General features: G+C 45.6%; 1 protein-coding gene, 1 non-coding gene and 1 pseudogene across 2 annotated transcripts; all 3 read right to left on the reverse strand.

The window, feature by feature from the left end:
- Positions 1-14,119: 14,119 nt before the first annotated feature.
- On the reverse strand, positions 14,120-15,983 carry LOC110509545 (nidogen-2-like). The gene is made up of 5 exons (XM_036967694.1): positions 15,855-15,983; positions 15,276-15,324; positions 14,511-14,642; positions 14,327-14,419; positions 14,120-14,243 (listed from the first exon to the last, which is right to left on the reverse strand). Exons 1-4 carry the CDS (start codon positions 15,966-15,968, stop codon positions 14,340-14,342), a joined length of 375 nt encoding a protein of 124 aa, XP_036823589.1. The 5' UTR covers positions 15,969-15,983; the 3' UTR covers positions 14,120-14,243; positions 14,327-14,339.
- An 8,075-nt stretch (positions 15,984-24,058) lies between these two features.
- Positions 24,059-24,175, reverse strand: LOC118945668. The gene has a single exon (XR_005040783.1). It is a non-coding gene; the product is annotated as a U5 spliceosomal RNA (small nuclear RNA).
- A 359-nt stretch (positions 24,176-24,534) lies between these two features.
- On the reverse strand, positions 24,535-24,709 carry LOC118945554 (annotated as a pseudogene).
- Positions 24,710-26,759: the final 2,050 nt, after the last annotated feature.

Genomic DNA, 26,759 nt, shown 5'->3' on the forward strand with positions numbered 1-26,759 from the left:
CTGGCCAGACACTGAAGCATCAGACATTTTAGTCATCTGGGTGAAGCTATTAAGGTCTTTAGTGATGCTTATGACAATGTTGGATGCTGCAGAATTGGTGTGCAGAAAAGAGGTGAACAAAGATGGAGTTACACTCTTCTGAAGGATTTTGACATCTCTATCATCACCTTCATTACTGGACTCTGCACAAATGTCTGCACTTCTACCATCAAGGCTGGTATTTACAATGCCAATCAACCCTGATTGAAGGATCCCACCAGCCATATGTGAGGCTTTAGTTTGAAACTCCTCAGTACATAGTTTGTCAAAGGCTGTGGATTTAAGACTTCTAGAGGATGCCTCCTCCTCATCATTGTTGATCTCACCATGCAAATTGTCCTGTGTATTGACAGCATAGTCATCAACAGATAAATATGATTTGGAGGCGGCAAGGACGTCAATCTGAGAAACAACATCATCCAAAAGCTTGGACAGGTCTTCTGTATCTCCTTTTAGGCTAGAGAAACATTCCTCCATGGATTCCTCAGAGTGATACACAGTGAGGATCTGACCAATGACCTCCTTGGTACCGGCTTGAAGGTCCGCTTGGATTTCAAGAGAATCACTATTACAAGTCACCTGAGAATCTAAACTTTCACTAGGAGCCTGTTTGAGAGTCTCGTCATGTATTGGTGTAACACCATCGATGACCTTTACAGAGTCTTGGCAGGGAGTGAGAAACCGCCTCAGCATTTCTCGAAATCTATGATATATAATATGAGCAGCAGAAAGGGTGCTCCCTTTTGAAATCTTGAAATTTTCAGATTCATGTGCCTGCATGGACTGAACAACAGTCTCCACATCTGTTACAAAAGTGTCCAGCAATTTAGATGCTTCAGAGTCTCCCAGTAAGCTGTTTGTAAAGGGGTTGACAGATCTCAGAGCTTCACTCACTGCCTTTCTAGCCTTTGTCTGGAAAGACACACTGGAGAGTTTCTTCATATTTATAACTGGAAGATTCTGGGTAGATTCACTGTTGGTGGTGCTGTCCTGGAGACCAAGTGGAAAAGTGAGATGGAAGAGACATTGTTCACTGTCTAACAACTCAGATGGTGAGGGGGAACAAGAACTGGTGAAATCATTCAAGTCAGACATGATGCCATCCACAAATAGAATGGCCTCCAGAGACTCTTCAGAATCACACTCTCCAACAGAAGATGAGAACTTCTCCATCACCTCAGTCTTATACAAGACTAGAACCTGGCTGGCAATCGCGTTTGGGGTGTCAAGGAGGACTTGGTCTTGCAAATACTTTTTGAGAGCCAAGAGAGGTTTTGGGGTCTCACTTTGTCCTTTTTGTTCATTCATAGATGAGGGGGTTATTAAAAGTGGTTTACAAGAAATGGAGTCCGATGTGTCAGCCTCACCATTACTGGAATGACCGATGTCTAGGCACAAAGTTGGAACCATTGTGAAATAATCTTTTGTGCTCTCCACAAATGTACTTGCGAGATACCCTTTTTCTGGACAGGTAAGAATCCTCTTCAGCGTATTTTTCATGTCGTAGTAACAGCCAACAGTGTAAGACCAGATCTTACTCTGATGGTTTTCAAGAAGGATCTGCTCACTCTGTGCAGGAGAGCAGGATGCCCTGATAGACTGGGTAAGATTGTCCATGTCTGAAACAAAGGTACTTACCAACTCAGAGGCCTCAGGGTCAATCATAAGGTCTCTGATCTCACCTATCCTAGGAGTTGGACAAGATGATGTAGTGCCAGAACAACATGATGTACAACCCCTGAATCTTTTAACGATCTCCCGGATCGATTCAGTGGCCTTGGTCTGAAACTCCTCAGTGAGTAGTCTGTCCATACTTTGTGTTGACAGATGAAGACTAGATTTGGCACCTTTGATATTGAGGTTGCTCTCTCCTTGTTTTAGCATCTCCTCAGAACTTTTACAAGATTCAAGCATCTTCATATGGTCAGCAACAACACAAAGCAGTTCCCTCTTGGGTCGGGGTCATTTTCCTCCTTATTGCTGAAGTTCAAAACAGTGCCACTGAGGGCTGTCATCACCTGTCCTGTTAAATGTGTCATATCCACCTCAACACCATCCTCTCTGAGAACAACATTCTGCTCAACACTCTTCCCATTAATATACATCTGAAGTATGTTGGAAATGCCAGACACCATCTCCTCAACCACCTTCGTGCTGGAGACACCACCACTGGCAAAAATGACAGGGGACATTCTCCCAGAGATGGGAGTTCTGATGGCCACAGAGATTATGGAATTGACCTTCTTTGACACTTCTCCAACAATAACCCGGGATAGACTTTGAGTGTCTACCTGGCCCTCTCTTTGTATACAGAGGACATTGTTCAGCGACTCTTTCAAGGAATCCTGGACACCAGTGAGGAGACTGTCCTCAGTGATCCCAAAAAAGTCCCCGAGTGGCTCAGATGATTTAGACTCACCATCTCCCTGAGTATTTGGCAACACTGTCTGAGACCTTTGAGAATACAAAGCAAACAATACAGCATTCCATATTCAAAAGTCGATACTGTAGTCACATTAACACATAATTCAGTAATCAATTAAATTGGTCATTAAGGGTAAACTCTTACACAGATAACAAAACATATTTTCACAAAATGGGTTATGAATAGTTAGGTGAAACCGGTTTCTTTAGGAATGACTGAAGATACCCATTACGTGAGGAGCTTGATTTTGCCGTGCAAGACCTTGAGGATTTGCTGCTGCCTCTCTTGCGAACCTTCAGGTTTGTGCTAGAGGATCTCTCTGATTCTGTCAGAGACTTGCCGGATACTGGAGACACATGGCTGTATGTCCGTACAAAACGGAAAATTGCAGGGATGATGACCTTCAGGATGGCCTCAGATACAAACCGCACAATCTCCAGGCACATCTCTGCAAGCAGTGCCCTCATCACATGTAGGACCGAAACAGTGTAGGTAGATTACTCATAGCCGGGCTCTGAAACCAAGCTCCTCGAAGAGATACTTACATATGTTCATGAGAATCATGAAAGTGGCATACATTGGAAATCATGAAAAGCAGTAGGCTACTAAAAAGCTCTTTGAATGTAACTGTTTGTGATAGTGTGGATGATACTGTAGATAGATAAAAGGCTATCTAATATTCTTGAAACATCTATTCATATATTTATGAATCATTTTCAAGGTTAAGGGACTTACAGGGTCCATCCTGACAATGCTTAACTGCCTCCATTGCCTATAGGAGATAATTAGATGTTTTTAGCACCAAAAAGCACACCAACACACATACAATTTATAAAATCCTCCAGGTGACATTGCATTCAAATACTACAATAGAAGTTTGGACATACTCCTCAGTAAGTTTTTCCAGAAACCGGATGATAATCGGGTTGAAAGCATCTAGATTGATTGGCGGGAGGTCAAGAGCCCTTGTCTGACAGGCCCCGGAGACACACTCACTTAGGATCTTTTCATTAGATTGTCCCTGGTGAGATGTCCCCTGAACTGCCATCTCAGAGAATTCCACAGATGTAGAGGGACCTGTGTGCAAAGCAGCATTCACCAAGGTAAAGAAGTCAGAAAACATGTAACCTTCTGAGGCAAGTATGTATTAGCCAATTTTGTGTACTTTGTGAAGTTAAGTACCCAAGAAAGGATAACATGTGCACTCTGCTATTAGTCCTCTGCTCAATAGATGACCATACTAAATTACATTTACATGCAAAAGGATTACATTCAGTGAAATTAGAGTTTCATTTATGACCTGCATCTGTATCAGTGATTTGCTCCACTTTGTTTCTCTTGGTCTAAAAAGACAATATAGTCAATGATAAACGCGTAGATACTGTATGAAGCCATTCCAATACAGCCCTTTGAGTAGAGCAAGGGTAAGACTGGTTGTAGGGCTGTCCCCGACAACAAACAATCTTTGTCGACCGAGAGTCATCCTGTTGTAATGTTAAAATATATTTTTCCATATCAGACACACCCTATGTGTTTGAATACAATCACCTACATAGGCACTGAGCTTGTCTGATGCTTTAAGCACACTGTTTGATTAAATAATTAAGACACACAAACGACTCAAGAAAGATGGTGACACTGTATTAAAAGAAATGACAGCGAGTGCCTGTGTGACAGGCGCACGTTGTCTCATTCTCCTCCCTACTGCAGCGAAAAGGCACCACAAGCAAGTGTTTATTGTGCTGTCCATGCTGAAGATGCAACATAATTTCAGCCATTTAGTTTCTTCCTCGTTTCTGACTGAAAAGTTGTTAGCGAAATCCCTAACTTGTTTACAAAAAGCAGGACCTATTTCCTCAGCCTTGCTCTCTTATTGTGAAACATGTAAGCATCACATGCATGTGACAAATAGGGACTGACCTATAGCCTATCATAATCAAATCAATAAATTGGTTATAACAAACTCCGAACACAGTAATATCGACAGCTAAATGGATGCGGAGGATGTGAAAAATAAACACCAAACGGGTGAATGTTTACTAGTTGCTTAGGAGGGAAAGGGGAAGTCAGATCGGTGTGTAAGGGAATACACCCCTGAAATGGACAAAAATGAATGGCAAAACATTGGCATTGGACAAACCATATACACGATGTCCAATACCACCCAATGTGGCGTTGATTCGTGCAAAGTTGATTGCAAATGCCATATGGCAAGTGCCAGTTGTTACACTTCAAAAATCCAACAGGTGGCGAGCTACGGTCAAGCGGGATATCTTGTTGAACTCGGCAGAGTCTGGAGACTATGGTGATGCCATTTTTTGTGTTGATTTCAGAATGCCATTTTGGTGATGGTCCCTCTCCGTTTAAACACATTGCAAATGTACAAAAGTCAACTAGCAAGTCAGTGTCCATCAGTCAATTAGATGTCATTCTGACACCAAACTGATATCAACTGATATCAATTGACACCAAACCCACTTTTTCCAACTCATTTAGAAGCCAACTATCACATATGTCAGAGCAGGCCCATAATTCACAGCGCCTTCAGTTTTAAACATAATAAAAACGTAAAACACATAGTTACGTTTTAGCTGCGGGTCCAGTTCGGACATTATGTGTAGGCCTATGTGAGGCGACCCCGAATCCCGAGTTTCGGCTCGATAGGTCCTTCGGTGCCCGAGCTGAAAATTCACTTTTTTACATGCCTTGCTACGGGGTCCTTGAATGAGCTATCGGACAGAAACGTTGGGGTCCGTCTCTATGGGCCGAGACGGTTTCAATGCACCTAGCCTTGCGTCTGAGACTTTTCTAAATGCCGTCATTTTCGTAATGGTCAAAATGAATTGAAGTCATTGCAAATGTACGAGGCTGTTCCTCGGTCCGAGAACCTTCTAGAGCCACCTAACTCACCACGCACTATCGACCGGAGGTCTAGAACTCTAGGTCTGACGGTTCTTTTTTAGCTCGAACAAAGCTAACTATTGCAGCCACAGTCTGTCTCTACGCACCCCAATACGTCCCTCCTTCCAAGTTGTGTGTTAGTGTGATTAAGTTTTCCTTTGAAATTTTATGGGAAACATGACTGATTTACATTTCATGGGGGTTGCCTAATCACATATATGAAGTTTTGGACAGATCTGACTTTTTTAACCCTTCGAAACAGCCCCTGAGACACCAATTATGGCACTTCCGGTTGGCACAGGAAGCTATCAACACACATCCTCATTGGGGTATGCTTTTACAGAATCCTGAGTTAAGTCTTTACGTTAAGAACTGACTGATTTACACAGGGTTGAATGTACTATGTCTATCAAACTGCAGGCAGGGTATGGATATACACTTTTAGGGGGATTTTAACCACTTCCGGTTCGTCCAGGAAGCTTAGAATCAACACAGGTAGACCTCATAGTGGCCTGATGGACTGTTACCGAAGACAGGTTCATACGGCATTCATAACCCATATAGGCTTCAGGTTGAATTTAGGGGTGCAGGCAATGTATTCCTATGGGGAGAGAAGTCAATGCAAACTGTTTGATGTAAACACCTTATTTTATCTATTAAGGGTTAATGCCACACGGTCAAGGTTAGGCTTGCACGGATCGGGAGGACCTTGGGAACATTCCTCTTGTTGAATTGTGCTTCTCACCCTAACGGTTCTCTCACTGTCACCCAAAATCAAATGACGTTGTGGGGCAGGCTTCATTTTGGGCCTACTATTCTAATGGTTGCTGCGCTTAGACCGAGCGAGCTACGGTCAAGTGGGATATCTCGTTGAACTCGGCACGGCCTAGGGATTATGGTAATGCCATTGCCTGCTCTCTGTGTCTTTAAGCACTTTGTCACTCCATCCTTGCTGTTTGTTTGTGTGAGAGCTTTTCTTTGACATCTGTTGGGAGAAATGACTGACTTACAGTTTATGGGGGTTGCCTAATCACACATATGAAGTTTTGAAAAGATCTGACCTTTTTAACCCTTGGGAACTGCCACTATGACACCATTTAAGGCACTTCTGGTTGGCACAGGAAACTATAAATAAACTCATATCCTGATTGGGGTATGCCTTTACAGAATCCTGAGTTATAAGTCTTTATGTTAAGAACTGAGTTATTTACGGAGGGTTTAGTGAGTGTGTGTTATTTCAGAAAATCATAGAAAATCACAGAAATCTCGCAGAGCTCCGCAGCACACTTTAAAAAGATTCGTATGAACACCCTGCAACTGGATCTGTAACTGTTGAAAAAAAAACGCCTATTTGTGAACATCACCAATTTGTCATTGTACGATTTCTATTAAATGACGATAGATAAATGGCTGGTTCTTTTTTTATTGACACCGGAGGCTCCTTGACTTTGACGTGAAGTGGAAAAATAATTTCTCTATTTTCATTTTGGACCTTTAATCCCAGAGAAATGGCCATAATTCAAATAACTGTTGAGGCCTAGATGCCATCTTGTTCGGGGCCAACTGCCCATTATGCCAAACCTACGCTCACCAAGTTTCGGCTTCAAAATATTTTCAGTTTTCGAGATAAGGCCCCGTCGTGATTCGTGATGTTTTGTACAATTGCAATATGATTCCTTATGCCCTCTTGTGGGAATTTCCGGGACAGCGGAAAAAATAAAGTTAATTTGATGACTACCCGGTAGGTCCGGCCCTACCGCACGGCCCGACGCCGACCGCGAATTTACAAACGTTTTCGGACGTCTAGTAAGGGACCGTACATTTGCAATATGGACTTTCTCACTAACTATACACGAAATGTCAAAATGTAAGGTATGGAAGACATTCGACTTAGTTGTGGAAACTACTGGAGATCAAGAAAAAGGAGGGTGTGAGTATGTGTGCCAAACAGTTGCTGTTAGATTACAATAATGTTTTTTTCTGACCATTTGGAACAGTGTTAAGCAAATGTTAAGCTGTCTGTTCTAACGACTAAAAATTATAAAGCCATTATTACAGCATAGCAAAGATGAAAAACAGCCGAATCTGTGAAATTGCGTAATTCAAAATTTTGCTGGTGCATGAGGCTTGGTGCTCACAGAATCAGTAGGCTATTAAACAAATACTCAAACAGGCAACATAAGCTATATCTGTCTTGCTCCTGTATATATATTTTTACCTTTATTTAACTAGGCAAGTCAGTTAAGAACAAATTCATATTTACAATGATGGCCTAGGAACAGATTTGTACCTTGTCAGCTCGGGGGTTTGAACTTGCAACCTTCCGGTTAGTAGTCCTAACTGTGGCTAGCACGTGTTAGCTAACGTGTTACTGTATAGCTAGCTACAGCACAAGTATTCTAATCTTGAGAGAAACGTAACGTTGGCTATTGTTGTCTGTGGTCCTGTAGCTCAGTTGGTACAGCATGGCGCTTGCAACCCCAGAATTATGGGTTTGATTCCCGGAAGCACCCATACGTGCATGGCCATTGCTTCGTCCCGCAAAAAACTATTGTTGACACAGATGACTCATTGCAGAAGCTTCTCTACATCGTCTTGCGTCCTTGATCAACCAACTCAAACGAAAATAACGTTTCCACTTAACTTCTTGCGAATAGGTGGCGCTATTAAACATTTTGGATGAAAGTTATTTTGTCACGAAAAGATGCTCGACTATGCATATAATTGACAGCTTTGGAAAGAAAGCACTCTGATGTTTCCAAAACTGCAAAGATATTGTCTGTGAGTGCAACAGAACTGATGTTACAGGCGAAACCCAGATAAAAATCCAATCAGGAAGTGCCATATTTTTTGAAACCGCCTCATGCCAATGACTCCTTATATGGCTCTGAATGAGCTACGGATGAGCTTACATTTTCCACGCATTCCCCAAGGTGTCCACAGCATTGTGAAGTCTTTTTAGGCATTTCCATTGAAGAATGGCTGTAAGGTACCATATATAGCATGTGGTCACATGGTGTCTCCCGCAGAAAATCTTGCATAAAATACTGAGGTAGCCATTTTTCCAATCGCTTCTTATGAGAAACCAATTGCCTCGACTGATATATTATCGAATATATTTGTTAAAAACACCTTGAGGATGGATCCTAAACAACGTTTGCCGTGTTTCTGTCGATATTATGTAGCTTATTTTGAAAAAGGTTTGGCGTTGTAGTGGTAGCATTTTTCGGTCGATTTCTCAGCCAAGTACGATGAAGAAACGGGAGAGTTTTCGCCTACAAAAATAATATTTTGGGAAAAAAAAGGAACATTTGCTATCTAACTGGGAGTCTCCTGAGTGAAAGCATCCGAAGTTCTTCAAAGGTACAGTGCCTTGCGAAAGTATTCGGCCCCCTTGAACTTTGCGACCTTTTGCCACATTTCAGGCTTCAAACATAAAGATATAAAACTGTATTTTTTTGTGAAGAATCAACAAGTGGGACACAATCATGAAGTGGAACGACATTTATTGGATATTTCAAACTTTAACAAATCAAAAACTGAAAAATTGGGCGTGCAAAATTATTCAGCCCCTTTACTTTCAGTGCAGCAAACTCTCTCCAGAAGTTCAGTGAGGATCTCTGAATGATCCAATGTTGACCTAAATGACTAATGATGATAAATACAATCCACCTGTGTGTAATCAAGTCTCCGTATAAATGCACCTGCACTGTGATAGTCTCAGAGGTCCGTCAAAAGCGCAGAGAGCATCATGAAGAACAAGGAACACACCAGGCAGGTCCGAGATACTGTTGTGAAGAAGTTTAAAGCCGGATTTGGATACAAAAAGATTTCCCAAGCTTTAAACATCCCAAGGAGCACTGTGCAAGCGATAATATTGAAATGGAAGGAGTATCAGACCACTGCAAGTCTACCAAGACCTGGCCGTCCCTCTAAACTTTCAGCTCATACAAGGAGAAGACTGATCAGAGATGCAGCCAAGAGGCCCATGATCACTCTGGATGAACTGCAGAGATCTACAGCTGAGGTGGGAGACTCTGTCCATAGGACAACAATCAGTCGTATATTGCACAAATCTGGCCTTTATGGAAGAGTGGCAAGAAGAAAGCCATTTCTTAAAGATATCCATAAAAAGTGTCGTTTAAAGTTTGCCACAAGCCACCTGGGAGAGACACCAAACATGTGGAAGAAGGTGCTCTGGTCAGATGAAACCAAAATTGAACTTTTTGGCAACAATGCAAAACGTCATGTTTGGCGTAAAAGCAACACAGCTTAACACACCATCCCCACTGTCAAACATGGTGGTGGCAGCATCATGGTTTGGGCCTGCTTTTCTTCAGCAGGGACAGGGAAGATGGTTAAAATTGATGGGAAGATTGATGGAGCCAAATACAGGACCATTCTGGAAGAAAACCTGATGGAGTCTGCAAAAGACCTGAGACTGGGACAGAGATTTGTCTTCCAACAAGACAATGATCCAAAACATAAAGCAAAATCTACAATGGAATGATTCAAAAATAAACATATCCAGGTGTTAGAATGGCCAAGTCAAAGTCCAGACCTGAATCCAATCGAGAATCTGTGGAAAGAACTGAAAACTGCTGTTCACAAATGCTCTCCATCCAACCTCACTGAGCTCGAGCTGTTTTGCAAGGAGGAATGGGAAAAAATGTCATTCTCTCGATGTGCAAAACTGATAGAGACATACCCCAAGCGACTTACAGCTGTAATCGCAGCAAAAGGTGGCGCTACAAAGTATTAACTTAAGGGGGCTGAATAATTTTGCACGCCCAATTTTTCAGTTTTTGATTTGTTAAAAAAGTTTGAAATATCCAATAAATGTCGTTCCACTTCATGATTGTGTCCCACTTGTTGATTCTTCACAAAAAAAATACAGTTTTATATCTTTATGTTTGAAGCCTGAAATGTGGCAAAAGGTCGCAAAGTTCAAGGGGGCCGAATACTTTCGCAAGGCACTGTAAATGATTTAATTTGGTTGCTTTTCTTATTTTTGTGAAAATGTTGCCTGCTGCCAGCAGAGCCTAGCATAGCATTATGCCATGATAAACTTACGCAAATGCTTGTCTAGCGTTGGCTGCAACGCATATTTTGAAAATCTGAGATGACAGTGTTGTTAACAAAAGGCTAAGCTTCTGTTTGAATATATTGTATTCATTTCATTTGCGATTTTCATGAATAGGAAAAGTTTCTAGTGGTATTTATGTCCGCTGCGTTATGCTAATGCATTTGAGGCTATGATTACGCTCCCGGATACGGGTTTGCTAGTCGCAAAAGCTTAAACGATTCCATCAGATCAGGCCTCATCTGAGTGGAATGACCTCAGACACAGAACTCTTCTTTTTCACATCCCGCGGTCAACCGTACTGTAATCTCTGTGAGTATGTGGGCCAGATATTTGCAGATTTCGGCATTGGAAGTAAAGTGACTTCGGTACAATTCGACGAAGCGTTGCCACATTGAACTTTAACCAAGGGTCGGTTACAGACCGGGGAACTGTGGCTGACCATATGTGTCACTCTCCGGAAACGCAGGCACTGTACTACCGGTACCATAGTTTGCCTCATAACGCCAGCCGGGCGCAGTCACTAATTGAGGGACAAATCAATCCATGATTCACTGATAAATAAATAACATTTATTTGAAATTCACCCTTGTCTTTGTGGGTCATTTGGTCACAGTTGAGAATGTATGGAGGCCTGGGGGATCTGAATAACCAGGGTGTTATGGGTTACCAGGTGCACAGAGCTGAAGTGACAGGCCAAGATAGAGGGCAGGCAGGGTAGAGGGCAGGCAGGGTAGAGAGAGTAAGCCCAGAGGCATGGATATATGGAGCTCCCTTGGTAACCAGTTCAATCACCAGGTACACATGCTGCACTTAGTGCAATGAGAGAGAAGTATGAATCTGTCATTGAATTACATTGGGTTACCAGGTGACCTTGGTGAGGGGTGTGGGGGCCCCCCTATGGGGTCTCCCTAACCCGTGTATGGACACCCAGTCCTGCTCTGGTGGCACCAGGAGCTGCCGCCTCCCCCCCCATCGTCAACTGGTAACCCGTTCAATCACCAGTTGCACAGAAAACATAGTGCAATTTCTGAGATGTGTGGGGGCTTTGCCGTTTTTCGGAACTTTTTTTGAAACCTTCCATAAAAAACACTCAGGCCGGCCCCCATTGATAAAGGGCCGTAGTGGGGTGCTCCCATAGCGGGCATGAAGATTAGGAACACCGGTAAATGCATTGAGAACCGTATTTCAATTTAGGTTACCAGGTGCCGAAATCCAATCAGCCGGTGCACACCAGTGAAAAGTGGGAACTTTTTTTTAGACCAATTTCTGTAATTTTCAAAAAATTATTAAAAATTGAGGGGCTAGAGGTCAAATTTCAGCTCATACCCTCTCTCGTGATGGGCAACAATTACACCATGTTTAAAAAAGTTTGCATTCAAAGGAACCTATGCTCCCTGTAACCTACACTTAAATGTTTATACAAAAACGGTTTTAATTGAATGGAAATGCTCGTCTATGTGTGCCCTTTAGTGCAAAAAACCCCCCATCCAGATTGGAGGTGTACTTTGAGTTATTAAAGTTTTGGTGTATCGGAATTTGACCCCCAATGGCGCAGCGCACACTAAAGCCCTGTGATTGACAGTGCTTATGTCAACAATTAGGCCTGTCCGGTGATGACACACTCAGTAGCAGGTGGACCAGACAGGTACCGGCGCAAAATCAGAAACCTGGTTTTTGACAACAAGAGTTCCATGTCCAAGAGAGACGGGAGCGGTGCAAAACTGCTCAGCCCGGATAGAAAATGAGAAACGGACACTTGAGGGATGTGAGCTCCTCCGAACCATGGTACTTTGGACCTTTTCCGCCGGTGACCGATTTGGTGATTTAACAAGCCCCTCGTCTAGACCAACGTCTAGCGCCATGGCGGATAAGATAGCAAAAGCTCAGGTTGCCCAGCCCGGCGGTGATACAATCTTCGGAAAAATCATTCGCAATGAGATTCCTGCAAAAATATTATTTGAAAATCGGCGCCCGATTTGTCTTAACTTATGATCCATGTTTCCCAGCTTGGTGGTGGGAGGATATTGAGCGCCCGCTTGGTTCACGGTGCGTCTCCATGGTTCTCCTCTGTTGTCCAGACAGTTTAATTTCCTCTGACCGATTTGCATTTGTTTTCCACCTGGGAGGGCCCCTATCGGCTGGCCTTTGGCTGGTTTTCTGATGGACGGTTCCTCCCGCCCCATATGGATTGGCCTCTATCAGGGGAGCCCCTTTCGGAGACGGTTGACCCATATTTCGATACGCTCCAGCCGCGCACCGTTCGTGCGAGATCCAGCCGACCCAGTGGCCCTACATTGGTGTTCCGGTGCGGGGAGTGACACACCCAGGCTGCGATGCATGTGGTGGTCATCCCGTAATGTATCGGAGCCAGAGACACATATTCTCAAACCCTGTCTTTAAAGTTGACCTACCCGGCTGACCCAAGTGGTCTGGCCAAGGTTGTGGTTCTTGTTTCCCGGTTGATGGCGTTCCGAATGGACCCTCCAGCTAGACAAGAGACCTCTCGAGCGGCGCCCGGCACCTGTGGCTTTGGCCATGGGCAGTTCAGGGCCTCCCGCTGGGCGCACGGTGGATTGCACCAGGGCCTCCTCCCCTAACGGCAAAACTGAGAACATTGTGACAAGTGGGGTCACATTAGTTTGTAGCCCAAAGATTTTACAAACAGAAGTTGGCACATAGACGTTCTGACGAGGATGTAGAGAAAAATCGAGAATACCACCGTGTTCGTGAGGGTCTCCCCTTTCCTGAGAGTGGTCATACGAATTTGTAGGTCAAACTGTACGGAAGCTAGAGACGTTGTGAGAAGACCGATCATAGGTATGACTCATGGTTTGACAAACACCGCTCTAGGTCCACCATCTTCCACTGCAGATATGGAGGTGTAACATTAAACAACTCCAACTAGGTTGGACTGGGAGAGAGCAAAATGTGCCTAAGAAAATACCAAGAACAATTAAACTGTAAGTAAGGAGCCAGTACAAAATGGATGTCTTTGTATAATGGACTTCAGAAAGTTCTGAATAAAATGTCTTAATCTTTTGCATAATCTGAGTCTTTGCCTAATTAAACCCATTGTTTTACAAACCTCGGATTGGTCAAAGCAATTGATTAGTCATCATTGGGATTGAAAATAATTGTGACAGAACGCCAAGAGTGTGCAAAGGGTGGCTTCTTTGAAGAATATCAAAATATTTTGATTTGTTTAAGACATACGTGTTATTTCATACTCGATGTCATCACTATTATACACTGCAGAAAATATTTTTACTGACACCCTGGAATGAGTCGGTGTGTTCAAACTTTGCCTGGTACTGTAAATATAGTAGATCTAGCCTGTAGAAGCTGATGGGATCCTCTTTTAAAGTCAAGCCATCAGGCTGTTCTCCCGCAATTGCATAGGTTATAGAGCTCATTAAGCGATTTTGATTTTCAAATTACATTTGCATTGATGACAGAGTGATTAGAGGGACAATAGAGTGCTGAGTACCAGGCAGTTAGCAAGTGCGGTAGACTACTAATGACCATCACCAGCATCAGAGCTTGGAGAAGCCTAATTACTAAGTGGTCACGTGGAATTTGACTACCTTCAATTCTTAAATTCCTTCCTCCATTTCCCAGAAATGGACTGGTTCAGATATATTGTTCAGCATATCACACCAACAATAAAGTAAGTAAATCAACAGTTTAATCTCTGGATTTCTTCATGTATTTAAATGGGATGTGAATCAGTTCCTGTAGTACAGTAAAGACAAATGTCCATCTTTTCAACGACTCCATTCCAATGCCCTTCATCTAAAATTAGACAAAAAACATTAACATCCAGAATCAGCTGCAAAGAATTAACATTTAGTGAATGAGTATGTACAAACATACACCTTGGAACAGTTGCTAGCAGTTAATAGCAGTGCCTGGTGGAGTGTCCGTACCCTGGATCTTCTGTCCAGTAGTGGTCACACACCAACAGTAACCTACCAGAAATAGACATGTTACAGTAAAATGGGTAAATATTGTATGTGTAACATTCAACTGAATTAAATGTGTATGTGCGTCCGTGTTAACCTGTAGAGCCCGAACATTGCTTAGGGGTGTATCGTCCAGCGGCGTCGCACGTGGGGATGTAGGCTCCAATTGGGCCATGTGTCGCAGCATATCTAGCACGCTCACAGGGGGTCATGGGTCGTATCGTAGCATCTGGACACAAGTAACATGCATTGTAATGTGGACATAACATTGCAGCACATGCATGCCATAATCTTCTGTTGCGTCCCATATGTGCCCTGGTCAGAAGTAGTTTATATACGGAATAGGGTTCCATTTCAGATGTAACCTAGGTACTTCCTGGCTAAATATTGAAATTCTGCTACTTGTTTAAAAGTCCTGTGCAGTCAAAATTCAGTTTCTGTCATTTGAAAACAGCTGATGAAACCAAGACTGAAAGTGGGGGTAAATTGTAGCAGTGTTATTTTCTGATAGTTGGTAGACAATCCAATCATACAGCCAGTTGAATGATCAAACCATTCATATCAGAATACCGCAGTCCAGCATCTAGACACCAATATACATTTCTGGAACTAGATGATTAGAGAATTTGGCCAGTAACACAAAAGGTTCCTAGTTTTAATCCCTGAGATGACAAGTTAAAATATCTGTCCATGTGCCCTTGAGCAAGACAAACCTCTCTCCAGTGTCAGTTGATAATTGCTGGCCAAGGGACAACTCGTTATGAAACGAAACATTAATACATACGTGTGTGTAGAGGACAGATCAACACCCGCTAATGTTTATTAACATTTTGGGAGTAAGTGTGAGGTACATCACTCTTACCTCCCAGAGCAAAAGCTGTGCTGACAAGCAGAATGATGGTGATAGTCTCCTGAGAGAGAGTGAGAGCGAGAGAGCGAGAGAGCGAGCGAGATTAGTTGAGCATTTTAAAACATTTGGAATGGCTGTGGGTACTAGAGGAGAGGTTAAGGAAACCCTGTGTTAAGTACAAAACTTAAGCAACAATTGCTAAACCCAGTCCTGAGGACCTCAAGAACCGAGTATTGGCAACACGGCGCTACAATTCTTCCGCCAAAATTCAGGTATCTAATCTATTGTATGTGGTTGAAGAGCCTGGCACACAGGAAAATCTATCCTTCCCAAATGGCTCCTCATTCCTGTTGTAGTGAACCAGCTTTGACAAAGGCCCACAGTGCACTAGATAGGGAAGGGGAAGCATCCTAGAGCGAGTCATAGACTACCTCTTTACTGCAAAGGTAACTATTAGTCTATGCTCTTAAATTCAGGGGGTCACTCCACAAAATGGCACCCTATATAGTGCACTACATTTGACCAGGGTCACATAAAATTAAGTTGCCATTTGAGATGCAGATAGTCTATTAAATAATGACACAATCTCACCTTCTGCACTCTTCCAAGGGATTGACTGGGTGTCTCTGTTGTCTGTGAGTTATGGTCTACTTCTTCCACCTCTCCTTTTAAAGGACCTGTCACAGGTGTGACTAGTTGCCTCATTAACCCAACGAGAGTTGCCGATGTCGGCCATTAGCCAGTGGTGTAAAGTACTAAAGTAAAAATATTTGAAAGTACTAATAAAGCAGTTTTATTGGGGGTGTCCTTACTATTTATATGTTTGACAACTTTCACTTAACTACATTCCCAAAGATTATATTTAATTTGAAATATAATTTAATTTTGATACTTCAGGATATTTGTTGAAACTTTCAGACCTTTTCTCAAGAAATATTTTACTGGGTGACTTTCACTTTTACTTGAGTCATTTTCTCTGAAGAAATCTTCACAGGCAGGGAAGAGAGTAGTAGAGGAAGATGGGTCCAGTTTCGAGGGATCCTGATAGGCTCCCGTGAGTATGACGAGGCCAATAGAGAGTGACAGGAATAAGATGTGTTTCAGCAAGGTTGGTTTCTTAGCCTTCATAGCCATGGTTATCAACTGTACTGCAGAAATAGAACATAAATCACAGAAAATAGATGTTGTTGTTGTAGCTGCAGAGAACTCCTTGGGTTATGAGATTTTACTGCAAAAGAGTTACAAGGTGTGATGAACGATAGTGTCTCGTTCTCCCAGGCTGCCGGCCTGCTGCAGGACAAAGCCCACGCAGTAGGACTCAGCCAACCTCATAGTATGATTATTCATGCAAGGGACCTTGTCAGGCACGAGTCCTTGCATAACAACAAGGAAGTGTCGTCAGCGTACTGCGTCATCTTAACACGCAGCCCACCGCTTCCAGGGATCAACAAGCCCTCCACCCCTGTGTCTGCCCTAATGGCAGCCCCAGAGGCTCCATGTACAGAACGAAGAGGAGAGCCGAGAGTGGGCATCCCTGCCTGACCCCAGACGAGAGGTCAAAAACGTCACCTAAGTGACTATTTACACTAACTCGGCACCCCGATCCGACATATAATGTACGGATCCATCCTATGAACTTCTCCCCAAATCCTAATCTACCTAACACACAGAATAGAATCTATCTATTCACGCGATCAAAGGCTTTTGCCTGATCTAGCGCTGCTACCATTAAAGGCAGCCCTCTATCTTCAACCCAAGCAATGGAGTCCCTGATCAACTGTAGGTTCCATCTAATAGAGCGACCCTCTACCCCGCACGTCTGATCCTCGTGGACGACGTAGGGAAGGGCTGTGCGCAACCGGTCTGCTAAAACCTTTGCAAGAATCTTGTAATCTACGCACAGCATGGTCAACGGCCAAGGTCAGTTACTTCCCCCTTCTTATAAAGAAGTGACAGCACACCAACAGCCATTGATCCCCCCCGGGACCCCCGTCTCAAGGATGGCCTTCAAGACTTCGAGGACCACTGGTCCAAGTATACCCCAAAACTTGAGGTAAAACTCAGCCGGCAGCCCATCCATCCCAGGCACCTTCCCTTTTCCCATCCTCCTAAGAGCGCTCTCAACCTCTTCTAGTGAGATCTGGGCCTCCATCACGTCTCTAATGTCCGCCGGCAACCGCCGGGACAAGTGTTCTAAAAACACATTTCCCTGCTCTACATCTATTTCCCTTTCCTTAAATAAACCTTGGAAATGATCAGTTGTCACCCTGACCATCTCCTCTGGTTTACTTACTACACTACCATCTTCTTCTCTAACGCCATGCATTACCTTCCTACTCTGCCTGGCCCTAACCGACTTAAAGAACATAGCGGAACAAGTCTCATTATGTTCTAGAAAGCCATTATGCGCACGCTACAGGAAAGCTTGAGCCTTCTGCTCCTGCAGCTCCCTGAGCTGCGCCTTTAGGGCTGCGTATCTCTCCCAGTCAATCGACCCGCCAAGGTTGCCTGCCTCGTACTCAAGTTCAATTAACCTTTGGATACGATCAACCTCCCTCCTTTCCTCCCTCTTTTTCCTTTTGCAATACCCTATTATAAAAGCCCTAATCCTCACCTTAACTAAATCCCACCACTCTAACACCCCCTCGCACATGGACCGGAGGCCATCAAGCCTCCGAAAGAAACAAAAAAATGCGTCAACGAAAGCCTGCTCCTCCAGTATATCCCGATCTAACTTCCAGTACCCCCTACCGAAGAGGCAGACTGGCGACCCCACCTGCAGGAACACCCCGTCGTGGTCCGTAAAGAAAACAGGCAACAGCCGCCCAGACAACTGACCCAAAGACCTGGATAGAAAAATGTAGTCGAGCCTCCGCGCAACCCCCCTGGATTTGCGCCATGTAGGACCGACCATTGCCGGAGCAGTGTGCAGGCCACCATCAACCAGACCATGGCAAGCCATTAGCCCGGTGATGGCGCCTGCACTGCTATCACCACCTACCCCTAAATCTATATTAAAATCCCCTCCTATCACCAAGTGCCTATTTGTAACACACAGGGGCGTCAGACAGTCCACCATCTCCCTCCTGTCTGCCACCACCTGTGGCCCGTACACCCCAATTAACCTATATCTAGCTTCTCTTTACATCTATCCCCAATACTCTACCCTGCATTATAACAAAAGTGCTTTCTACCTTAACCTCTCTATTCCCACACAAAATTCCTACTCCTGTCGAGTGCACCCCTCCTATACCCCAAAAAGATTCTCCCTTATCCCACTCCCTAATAAATCTACACACATCCCCACCATCCCTCAGGTGAACCTCCTGTAAAAAACAGAAATAAAAACCCACACCCTCTAAATAACAAAACACCGCCCTCCTTTTAACATAATCCCTTAACCCACTAACATTTAAACTAAGAAAAGAAACAGACATTCATTTAATAATTACCAACAATTAAACCCAAACAGAAAGAAGAAACAGGAGACTCACCCGATGCTCCCCTGGTCCATCTCCAGGGGCGGGGACGTCTTCTCCTCTCCTGACGCCCCCCCGTCCTCCTCCATCTCTCCAACCCAGGATGCAGGCAGTGTGTTAGGCCGAGTGCCCTGCATCCTGGGTTCCTCTCCACCCCCCTCCAACCCCTCCTCCCTATATTCCTCGGGGCTGAGTGTAGGGGACCCCATCTCCCCAAACAGGAGTTGAGATCCCCCCTCTGACAAACAGCCCCCAGACCCCTCACTGGAGCCAACCTCCACTAAATTGTGAGGGGCTGAGGCAAACAGGGATACCAATAAACTCCCCCCGCCCCTGCCGCTCTCTTAGCCCCCCCCTCCCCCTCCACCCCCCCCTCCCTCTCACTTCCTGTCGAGCTCCCCCTCCTCTTCCCTTTCTTCTTTGGTGAAGGAGGTAGCGGGGAAACACTACCTCCCTTCCACGCTAGCTCCTCCACCATTTATCTTAGCTCTTCCACGAGGAAGCTCGACAGGCTGTCCCCCCACTCCTTCACTCCATCTTTTCCCACTCCTTCTGTTCCCGTCCCCGTCACCGTTCCTTCTTTCACTCCTTCTCGCACCACTGTCCCCTTCTCCCTCTTCTCCGCTCCTTCACCTTCTTCCGCCTCCTTTTTCTTCTCTCCTTCTGCTCCAGTCTTTCCTTCTTCTCGCCTCTTTCTTCTCACCTCTTCCTTCTTCCCATCGTCTTCCCTTGCCGTCTTTTCCCTGTGCCATCCATGCAATCCGCACGCTTCCTTTCTCTTCTCCCCCCATCCCCCGCTCCCCCTCCAGCTGCAGACGCGTATGACCTGTGACGAGCCGGGCAATCACGCCACAGGTGTACTTTCGAGCCACAACCGTGGCAAGCTTGGGCTCGTCACAATCCTTGGCCTCGTGCTCTCCCGACCCACAGAATCGACACTTCATGGTGTTGCACGAGGCCAGGATATGACCATAGGCCATACAACGCCTGCAAAATGGAGGCTGACGGCTATAGTAAAGTGTTCCCCTGTCAGCCCCCAGGGAGAACATCGCCGAAGGATGGAGGTAGCCATCCACACTCTTCAGGTCCTCCCTGAGTAATGCCTGGAACCCTCTCCTCCCATTCCAAAAACCCAGGGAGTCCCTGAGGTACCTCCCCAGAAAGGCCCTCACCTCCTCATCCTTCACGTGCGAATTATACATGTTCACGGTGACCACCCTAAAGTTGTTTCTTGCCAGGCTGGTCACCGCGTAATGGCACAGGGGACCTTCTCCTTTCTCTTCCTTTGCCTTCTTCATTACTCCATCGTGTTGCTCCTCCACATAAAAAGTCACGTGAAACCCTTTCTCCATTGGGTTCCCCTGGAGACAGAGTACGTCCTTCACTTTTAATTTTAAGCATCCCAACAGGATATTCCTTCCGAAAGTTTCTCTCCCCCAAGGCCCCTTTTCCTTTTCCCGCCAAGAAAACCTCACCGTGTTGGCCAGTCCAATCCCAGGAACCGACGGTGCAAAGGTATTTTGCGCCATCTCCTCGAGGAGAAAGGCGCACCCGGCTCACCACCTCTTCCAAAAAACAAGAAAGAAAATACAAAAAAAGACAAATTATATATCAAATGACCAAAAAACACAAAAAAAACTTACCGCTCTCCTGGTTCGACCTTTTGACTCAGCGGGCTCTCCCACCCACCTCAAAAACCCAGCCCCAAAACTGAAAAGAGAAACCCATGGTGCACCTTATCAAAAGCTTTTTCCATGTCTAATCCCACCAACATGAGGTGCACCCCTCTGTCTTGGGCCCAAGCAATACAGTCTCTCACCAAACTCAGGTTCCAATGTATGGACCTCCCCTCCACCCCACAGGTCTGGTCCTCATGTATGACATGGGGCAGAACCTTCCTTAGACGGCCCGCTAGGACACGGGCTACCACCTTATAGTCTGCACACAAAAGCGTAATGGGCCTGTAATTCCCCAGGTTGTCCCTTTCCCCTTTCTTGTAAAGCAGCGTCGAGACCCCCTCCCTCATTGAAGACCCCAGGAGCCCTGAGTCGTACACCACTTGAATTACCGAAAAAAAATCTCTCCCCAAAATCTCCCAGAAGGTGACATAAAACTCCCGCGGAAGCCCATCGTAGCCTGGCACCTTGTTGGCTGGTAAACCCCGCAAAGCAGCCTCAACTTCCTCAAGCTCAAAAGGGCGATCGAGATCAGAGGCTGCATCCGGGGGAACCTTTTTCCTCAAAAACCCCAGAAAGACACTTTCTTTCGAACCATCTATGTCCTTCTCCCTAAAGGATTCTTGGTAGAAAGAGGACGCTGCTTCCACCATCCCCTTTGGGTCAGAAACCATTCCCCCCCCTTCTGTTCGCAACTAGGCAATAACTGCTTTGGCCCGGGCAGCTTTAATCTGTTTAAAAAAATATGAGCTGCTAGCCTCACCAAACTCAAACTAGTCTCTTTGACATCTGAAGAGAAAGTCCCTGGCCTTCCCCTGAAAATACATCCCCAACTTACTTTTTAAACCCCCCATCCTCTCCACATCCCTCCCCTCACCCTTATTCTCAGCTGACACCAAGGCAGTCAGCTCCCCCTGAAGCCGCTGAAAAACCTTCCTATCTGCTCGGGCCTTAGTGACACAGTGTGAAATGGCCAGGGTGCGCACATTGCGCTTTACACACTCCCACCATTCAACTAGGGAACCAAAAAAAGGCTTGAGATCCCCCATATCTCGTAATGGGATTTAAAAGCCTCCCTAAAAGAAAGATCGGCCAAAATTTTGGAGTTTAATTTTCAAAAGCCTCTGCCGAATATCGGCACGTCTATCGAGAACACTACCTGAACTTGGCAGTGGTCAGAAAACCAAACCGGAGACACAGTGACTTTTGAGATTGGCACAGAAACTGGTAAAAAAAAAAAATCTATACGACTACGGGAACCCCTTGAGTTTGCCCATGTCATACCCTCCCCGTTGGGGTCGCAGACTCTGAAAGAGTCCTTCAAAGAAAAATCTTTAACTACAGTAACCAAATAGGGTAGGCTAAAATCCCCAGTGCCTTCAAAAGAGACATTGAAATCCCCGCCCAAAACCACAGTTCGATTAGTAACACAAATATCTGGCAGAGCCAAAAAAATATATTTTCTACCTCGTGGTTCAGCAGGAGCATAAATGTTAACAAAACGAAACTTCGCCCCCCTCCAGTCAGCATCAACCACTAAAACTCTCCCCTGTATTACAGAAAAGGAACCCACCACAAAAAAGTCCCTATTCCCAAACAAAATCCCCACCCCAGAGGAGTGCACCCCCCCTATCCCCCATCTGGACTCTCCTTTCGCCCACCCCCTTGTAAACACACAAACATCCCCCATGTCTCTTAAATGAACCTCTTGTAAAAAACTAATCTGGAAGGAGACACAGGAAAGGTACTGAAACACCCCTCTCTTCCCCATATCCCTTAATCCCCTTACATTCACTGTTACAATTGTAAAGAAACCCATACCAATGAATAAGAAACTAAACAAGACCACCCAGCGTCTCTATACTGTCTGTCAGATAGGAGCCTCCCCCATCCCGAAGCCACTCACCCGTTCCAGGTATAGGTCACTGTTCGGCGTGCCTGGTGCCACGAATGAGTGTTCAGGACTGGAAAAGTCCTCACAGGTTAATACCTGTCCACAGTTCTGTGATGCTTCCCCAGGACTGGAAGAGGGGTCTCCACTGGACCGTACCTGTGCACAGTCCATTGAACCCTCTTCAGGATTGGTATCCATCTCCAAAGTTCCTGACCCAGGAAGCTCAGGAACCAAACAGGCCCCGTGGACCTGCTCCCCAGATCCCCCCCACCGAGGTTTCAGAGACCGCCACCGCAAAATTCTTAGAAACCACTGGATCCTGGTTCTCATCCCCCACATCTGACCATTCATCCCCGGTATCCGGGTTCAGCACTAAAAACCGGTTGGAGATGGCCACCGCTGGCTGCTTATGCTCTTCCACCGCCACCCGGTCAGTAACCTTCCTCCTCTTATTTATTTTCCCCTTGTACACCTTCCTGGACTCTCCATTATCTGAAGATGCCGATCCAGTCGACCCACCCGCCGAGGACGACCTCATCTTCCGGGTAGGGGTTCGGGTAGCCGGGTCGTCTGACATCTCACCCATCAGACTATCCTCCCAGGCTCCGATCAGCAGCTCCATCTCCTCCTCAGTCCCCTTCGGACAGACCTCCTTTACTGCACTTCCCCCGGGGGATTTTCCCACCTCCGCTGCCGCCGCTCGAATTTCCTCAAGAACCTCCTCTATTTGCCGGAGGGGAGGTCCCGCCGCGCCCTCCTCAGGGCCGTGGCCGGCTGCCTCCGCATAGGTCCGTTGTCTATTGGGACCGTCTTTAAACAAATGGCCCTGCTTCCCACAGCCATTGCAGACTCGAGCCTCCCTGCAGTTGGCTGCCCCGTGACCTGGTTTCCCGCAATTCCTGCACTTCAGCAGGTTGCACCCCGTGGCCACATGACTGAAGCTACGGCAGTGTCTACAAAAACTTGGCTGGCCTGAATAAAACAGGTACCCCCGGTCCGCTCCAATGGAGAAATAGGCTGGTGGGTGAGCCAACTTATCAGCTCCATCCGGATCCCTATTCAGTGTGACCCGGAACTGTCTCCTCCCTGACCAGATGCCATACCCGTCCCGCAGGTACCGCACCCCGGGACTCACTTTTCCAAACCGGCCTAGGATCGCCCCGATGCTGTCATCCCCCACATAGGGATTGTAAACGTGTACGTGATGACTTTTAAGTCCAAACGGCACAAGGGGTAAACCTGGAAGTTTGAGAACGGCTCACTGGCTGCCTTCTCTTTGCAGGTGTCCATACATCTCCTGTACAAGGCCTCACTGTTTAGGGACAGGTCATAGCCCTCCGCCGCCATGTTCCGCTGCAAGCAGTAAACGTGCCCTGGGTCCACCATTAACCCTTCAATGATCACCATCCTGATGACCCTTGTTCTTCCAAACGAATTGCAACGTATTGCGCAGTCCAGGCCCTCTGGCTGACTGTTGATCCTGCCCTCCGGCCATCGGCTTTTAACTAAGGGGTTACGGCACATCAGTACCCAACTTGAACTTAGCCAAAAGGCCGAGAAGCGATAACCCACAAATGGAACCCTGAAACCGCCGGACCCCCGGGGGTCTCGACAGACCTCAGCGGGTTGGCAAAAATGCCAGCTCCTCTCTCCCTCCACCCACACCCACCCGCCGTTTCCCTGGCGACAGGTAGGTGTTTTTTGGAGAAAGTCGCTAATGTCAATTTCTCTTAAAACAAGATACTGGGCTCTGCAAGAAGCAAAGCCGCTCCAAAAATACGTTGAACTCGTAAGTGTTCCTCTCCACGGAAGTCTTTAGTAAAAGGCGAAAGGCTTGTGCGTAATGAAGAGAAACCAGAGTCGTATGGAAGTCAAGAGGTTGGGGCCCGAGACACACTCTGTGCACTCTAGGCAGGCTTCCCGCGGGTGCTCCCGGAACCCACTCTTCCAAGTTTTCGAGGGCTGTGGATAAAAAGAAGGTCACAGACACAGAGGCACAGCGACAGAGACAGAGAGAGAGACAGACACACACACACACACAATCCTGGCCCAATTTTATATAGATATATATATTTTTTAAGTAAAATGGCGGGAAACGGGGGACCCCATTGAAGGGCGCTTCGCCTTTCTTTCAGTTTGAATGTTTCTTTCCTTCTCTTCTTCTGCTAGCTAGCTGTTTACATAGCTTTGTGAATTTGTATTTTTCCTTGACAACAGGAGAAAAGTGTTGCACTGTTCCCGGAGGTACTGCAATACCGGGTCGATGCGTGGAGCGGACGGAGCAAGCCCCATTTCCGACTCCCTGTTCGAAAAATCCATTTAATATGTAGTCCCCCGATGGGGGACGTATCAGATATTAAACTGATAAGAACAGATTTTTTTTTTTTGAAAAATTATTTATTACTCACAATGCCATTCATTAATACAAACCAAAATCATAATTTTCTTTCAAAATCAAATAATGGCATTCTTAATTAACAAAGTACCCACAAACCAAAACAAAAACTCAGGGGAGCTGAGATCCCTCCCCGTCATACCTTAAGGGAACATTTCGGCATTTCGTGTATGATCAGTGAGAAAGTCCATATTGCAAATGTACGGTCCCTTACCCGACGTCCGAAATCGTTTGTAAAATTCGCGGTCGGCGTCGGGACGTGCGGTAGGGCCGGACCTACCGGGAAGTCGTCGAATGAACTTTGTCGGACTTTCGGTTCCCGTTTAAAAAAAAAAACAAGTTTCGGACCGTTTTTCCGCCGTCCCGGACACTCCCACCAGATGGCATACGGAATCATATGGCAATTTGGCAAAACATCACGAATCGCGACGGGGCCTTATCTCAAAAACTGAAAATATTTCGAAGCCGAAACTTGGCGAGCGTAGGTTTGGCTCAAGGGGCAGTTGGCCCCGAACGGGATGGCGTCTAGGCCTCGACGGTTTTTGAGCTACGGCCATTTTTCTGGGAATAAAGGCTTAAAATGGAAGTAGAGAAATTATTTTTCCACTTCGGGTCAAAGCCAAGGAGCCTCCGGTGTCAATAAAAAAAGAACCAGCCATTTATCTATCGTCATTTAAGAGAAACGGAACAATGACAAATTGGTGATGGTCACAAATAGGCGTTTTTTTTTTTTCAACGGTTACAGATCCAGTTGCAGGGTGTTCATACGAATCTTTTTAAAGTGTGCTGCGGAGCTCTGCGACATTTCTGTGATTTTCTATGATTTTCTGAAATAACACAATAACCGACCATTAGAATAGTAGGCCCAAAATGAAGCCTGCCCCACAATGTCATTTGCTTTTGAGTGACAGTGAGAGAACCGTTAGGGTGAGAAGAAAAATTCCACCACATGAATGTTCCTAAGGTCCTCCCGATCTCAACATGTGATTAGGCAACCCCCATGAACTGTAAATCAGTCATTTTTCCCCAAAAAAATCAAAGGAAAAAAAAATTGCACTAAAACACAACTTGGATGGAGGGACGTATTGGGGTGCGTAGAGACAGACAGTGGCCGCAATAGTTAGCTTTGTTCGAGCTAAAAAAGAACGGTCGGACCTAGAGTTACGAAACTTTAGAAACCTGTTCTAGACCTCCGGGCCATGGTGCGTGGCGAGTTACGTGGCTCTAGATGGTTCTCGGACCGAGAAACAGCCTCGTACATTCGCAATAACTTCAATTCATTTTTGCATCACGAAAATGACGACGTTTAGAAAAGTCTCAGAGACGCAAGGCTAGGTGCGTTGAAACCGGCTCGGCCCATAGAGACGGACCCCAAAGTTTCTGTCCGATAGCTCGTTCAAGGACCCCGTAGCAAGGCATGGAAATAAGTGGATTTTCAGCACCAATTAGGGTTTTTCTCGGACACCAAATGACCTATCGAGCCGAAACTCGGGATTCGGGGTCGCCTCACATAGGACTTCACATAATGTCCGAACTGGACCCGCAGCTAGAACGTAACTATGTGTTTTACCTTTTTATTATGTTTTAAACTAGAGGCGCTGTGAATTATGGGACTGCTCTGACATATATGATAGTTGGCATCTAAATGAGTAGGAAACAGTGGGTTTGGTGTCATAATGACATCTAATTGACTGATGGACACTGACTTGCTAGTTGACTTTTGTACATTTGCAATATGTTTAAACGGAGAGGGACCATCACCAAAATGGCATTCTGAAATCAACACAAAAAATGGCATCACCATAGTCTCCAGACTGTTCTGAGTTCAACGAGCTATCCCGCTTGACCGTAGCTCGCTCGGTCTAGGCGCAGCGACCATTACAATAGTAGGCCCAAAATGAAGCCTGCACCACAATGTCATTTGCTTTTGGGTGACAGTGAGAGAACCGTTAGAGTGAGAAGAAAAATTCCACCACATGAATGTTCCTAAGGTCCTCCCGATCTGAACAAGCCTAACCTTGACCGTGTGGCATTAACCCTTCACAGTAAAAC

This window comes from Oncorhynchus mykiss, chromosome Y, assembly GCF_013265735.2.
Source record: "Oncorhynchus mykiss isolate Arlee chromosome Y, USDA_OmykA_1.1, whole genome shotgun sequence".
Lineage (NCBI taxonomy): Eukaryota > Metazoa > Chordata > Actinopteri > Salmoniformes > Salmonidae > Oncorhynchus > Oncorhynchus mykiss.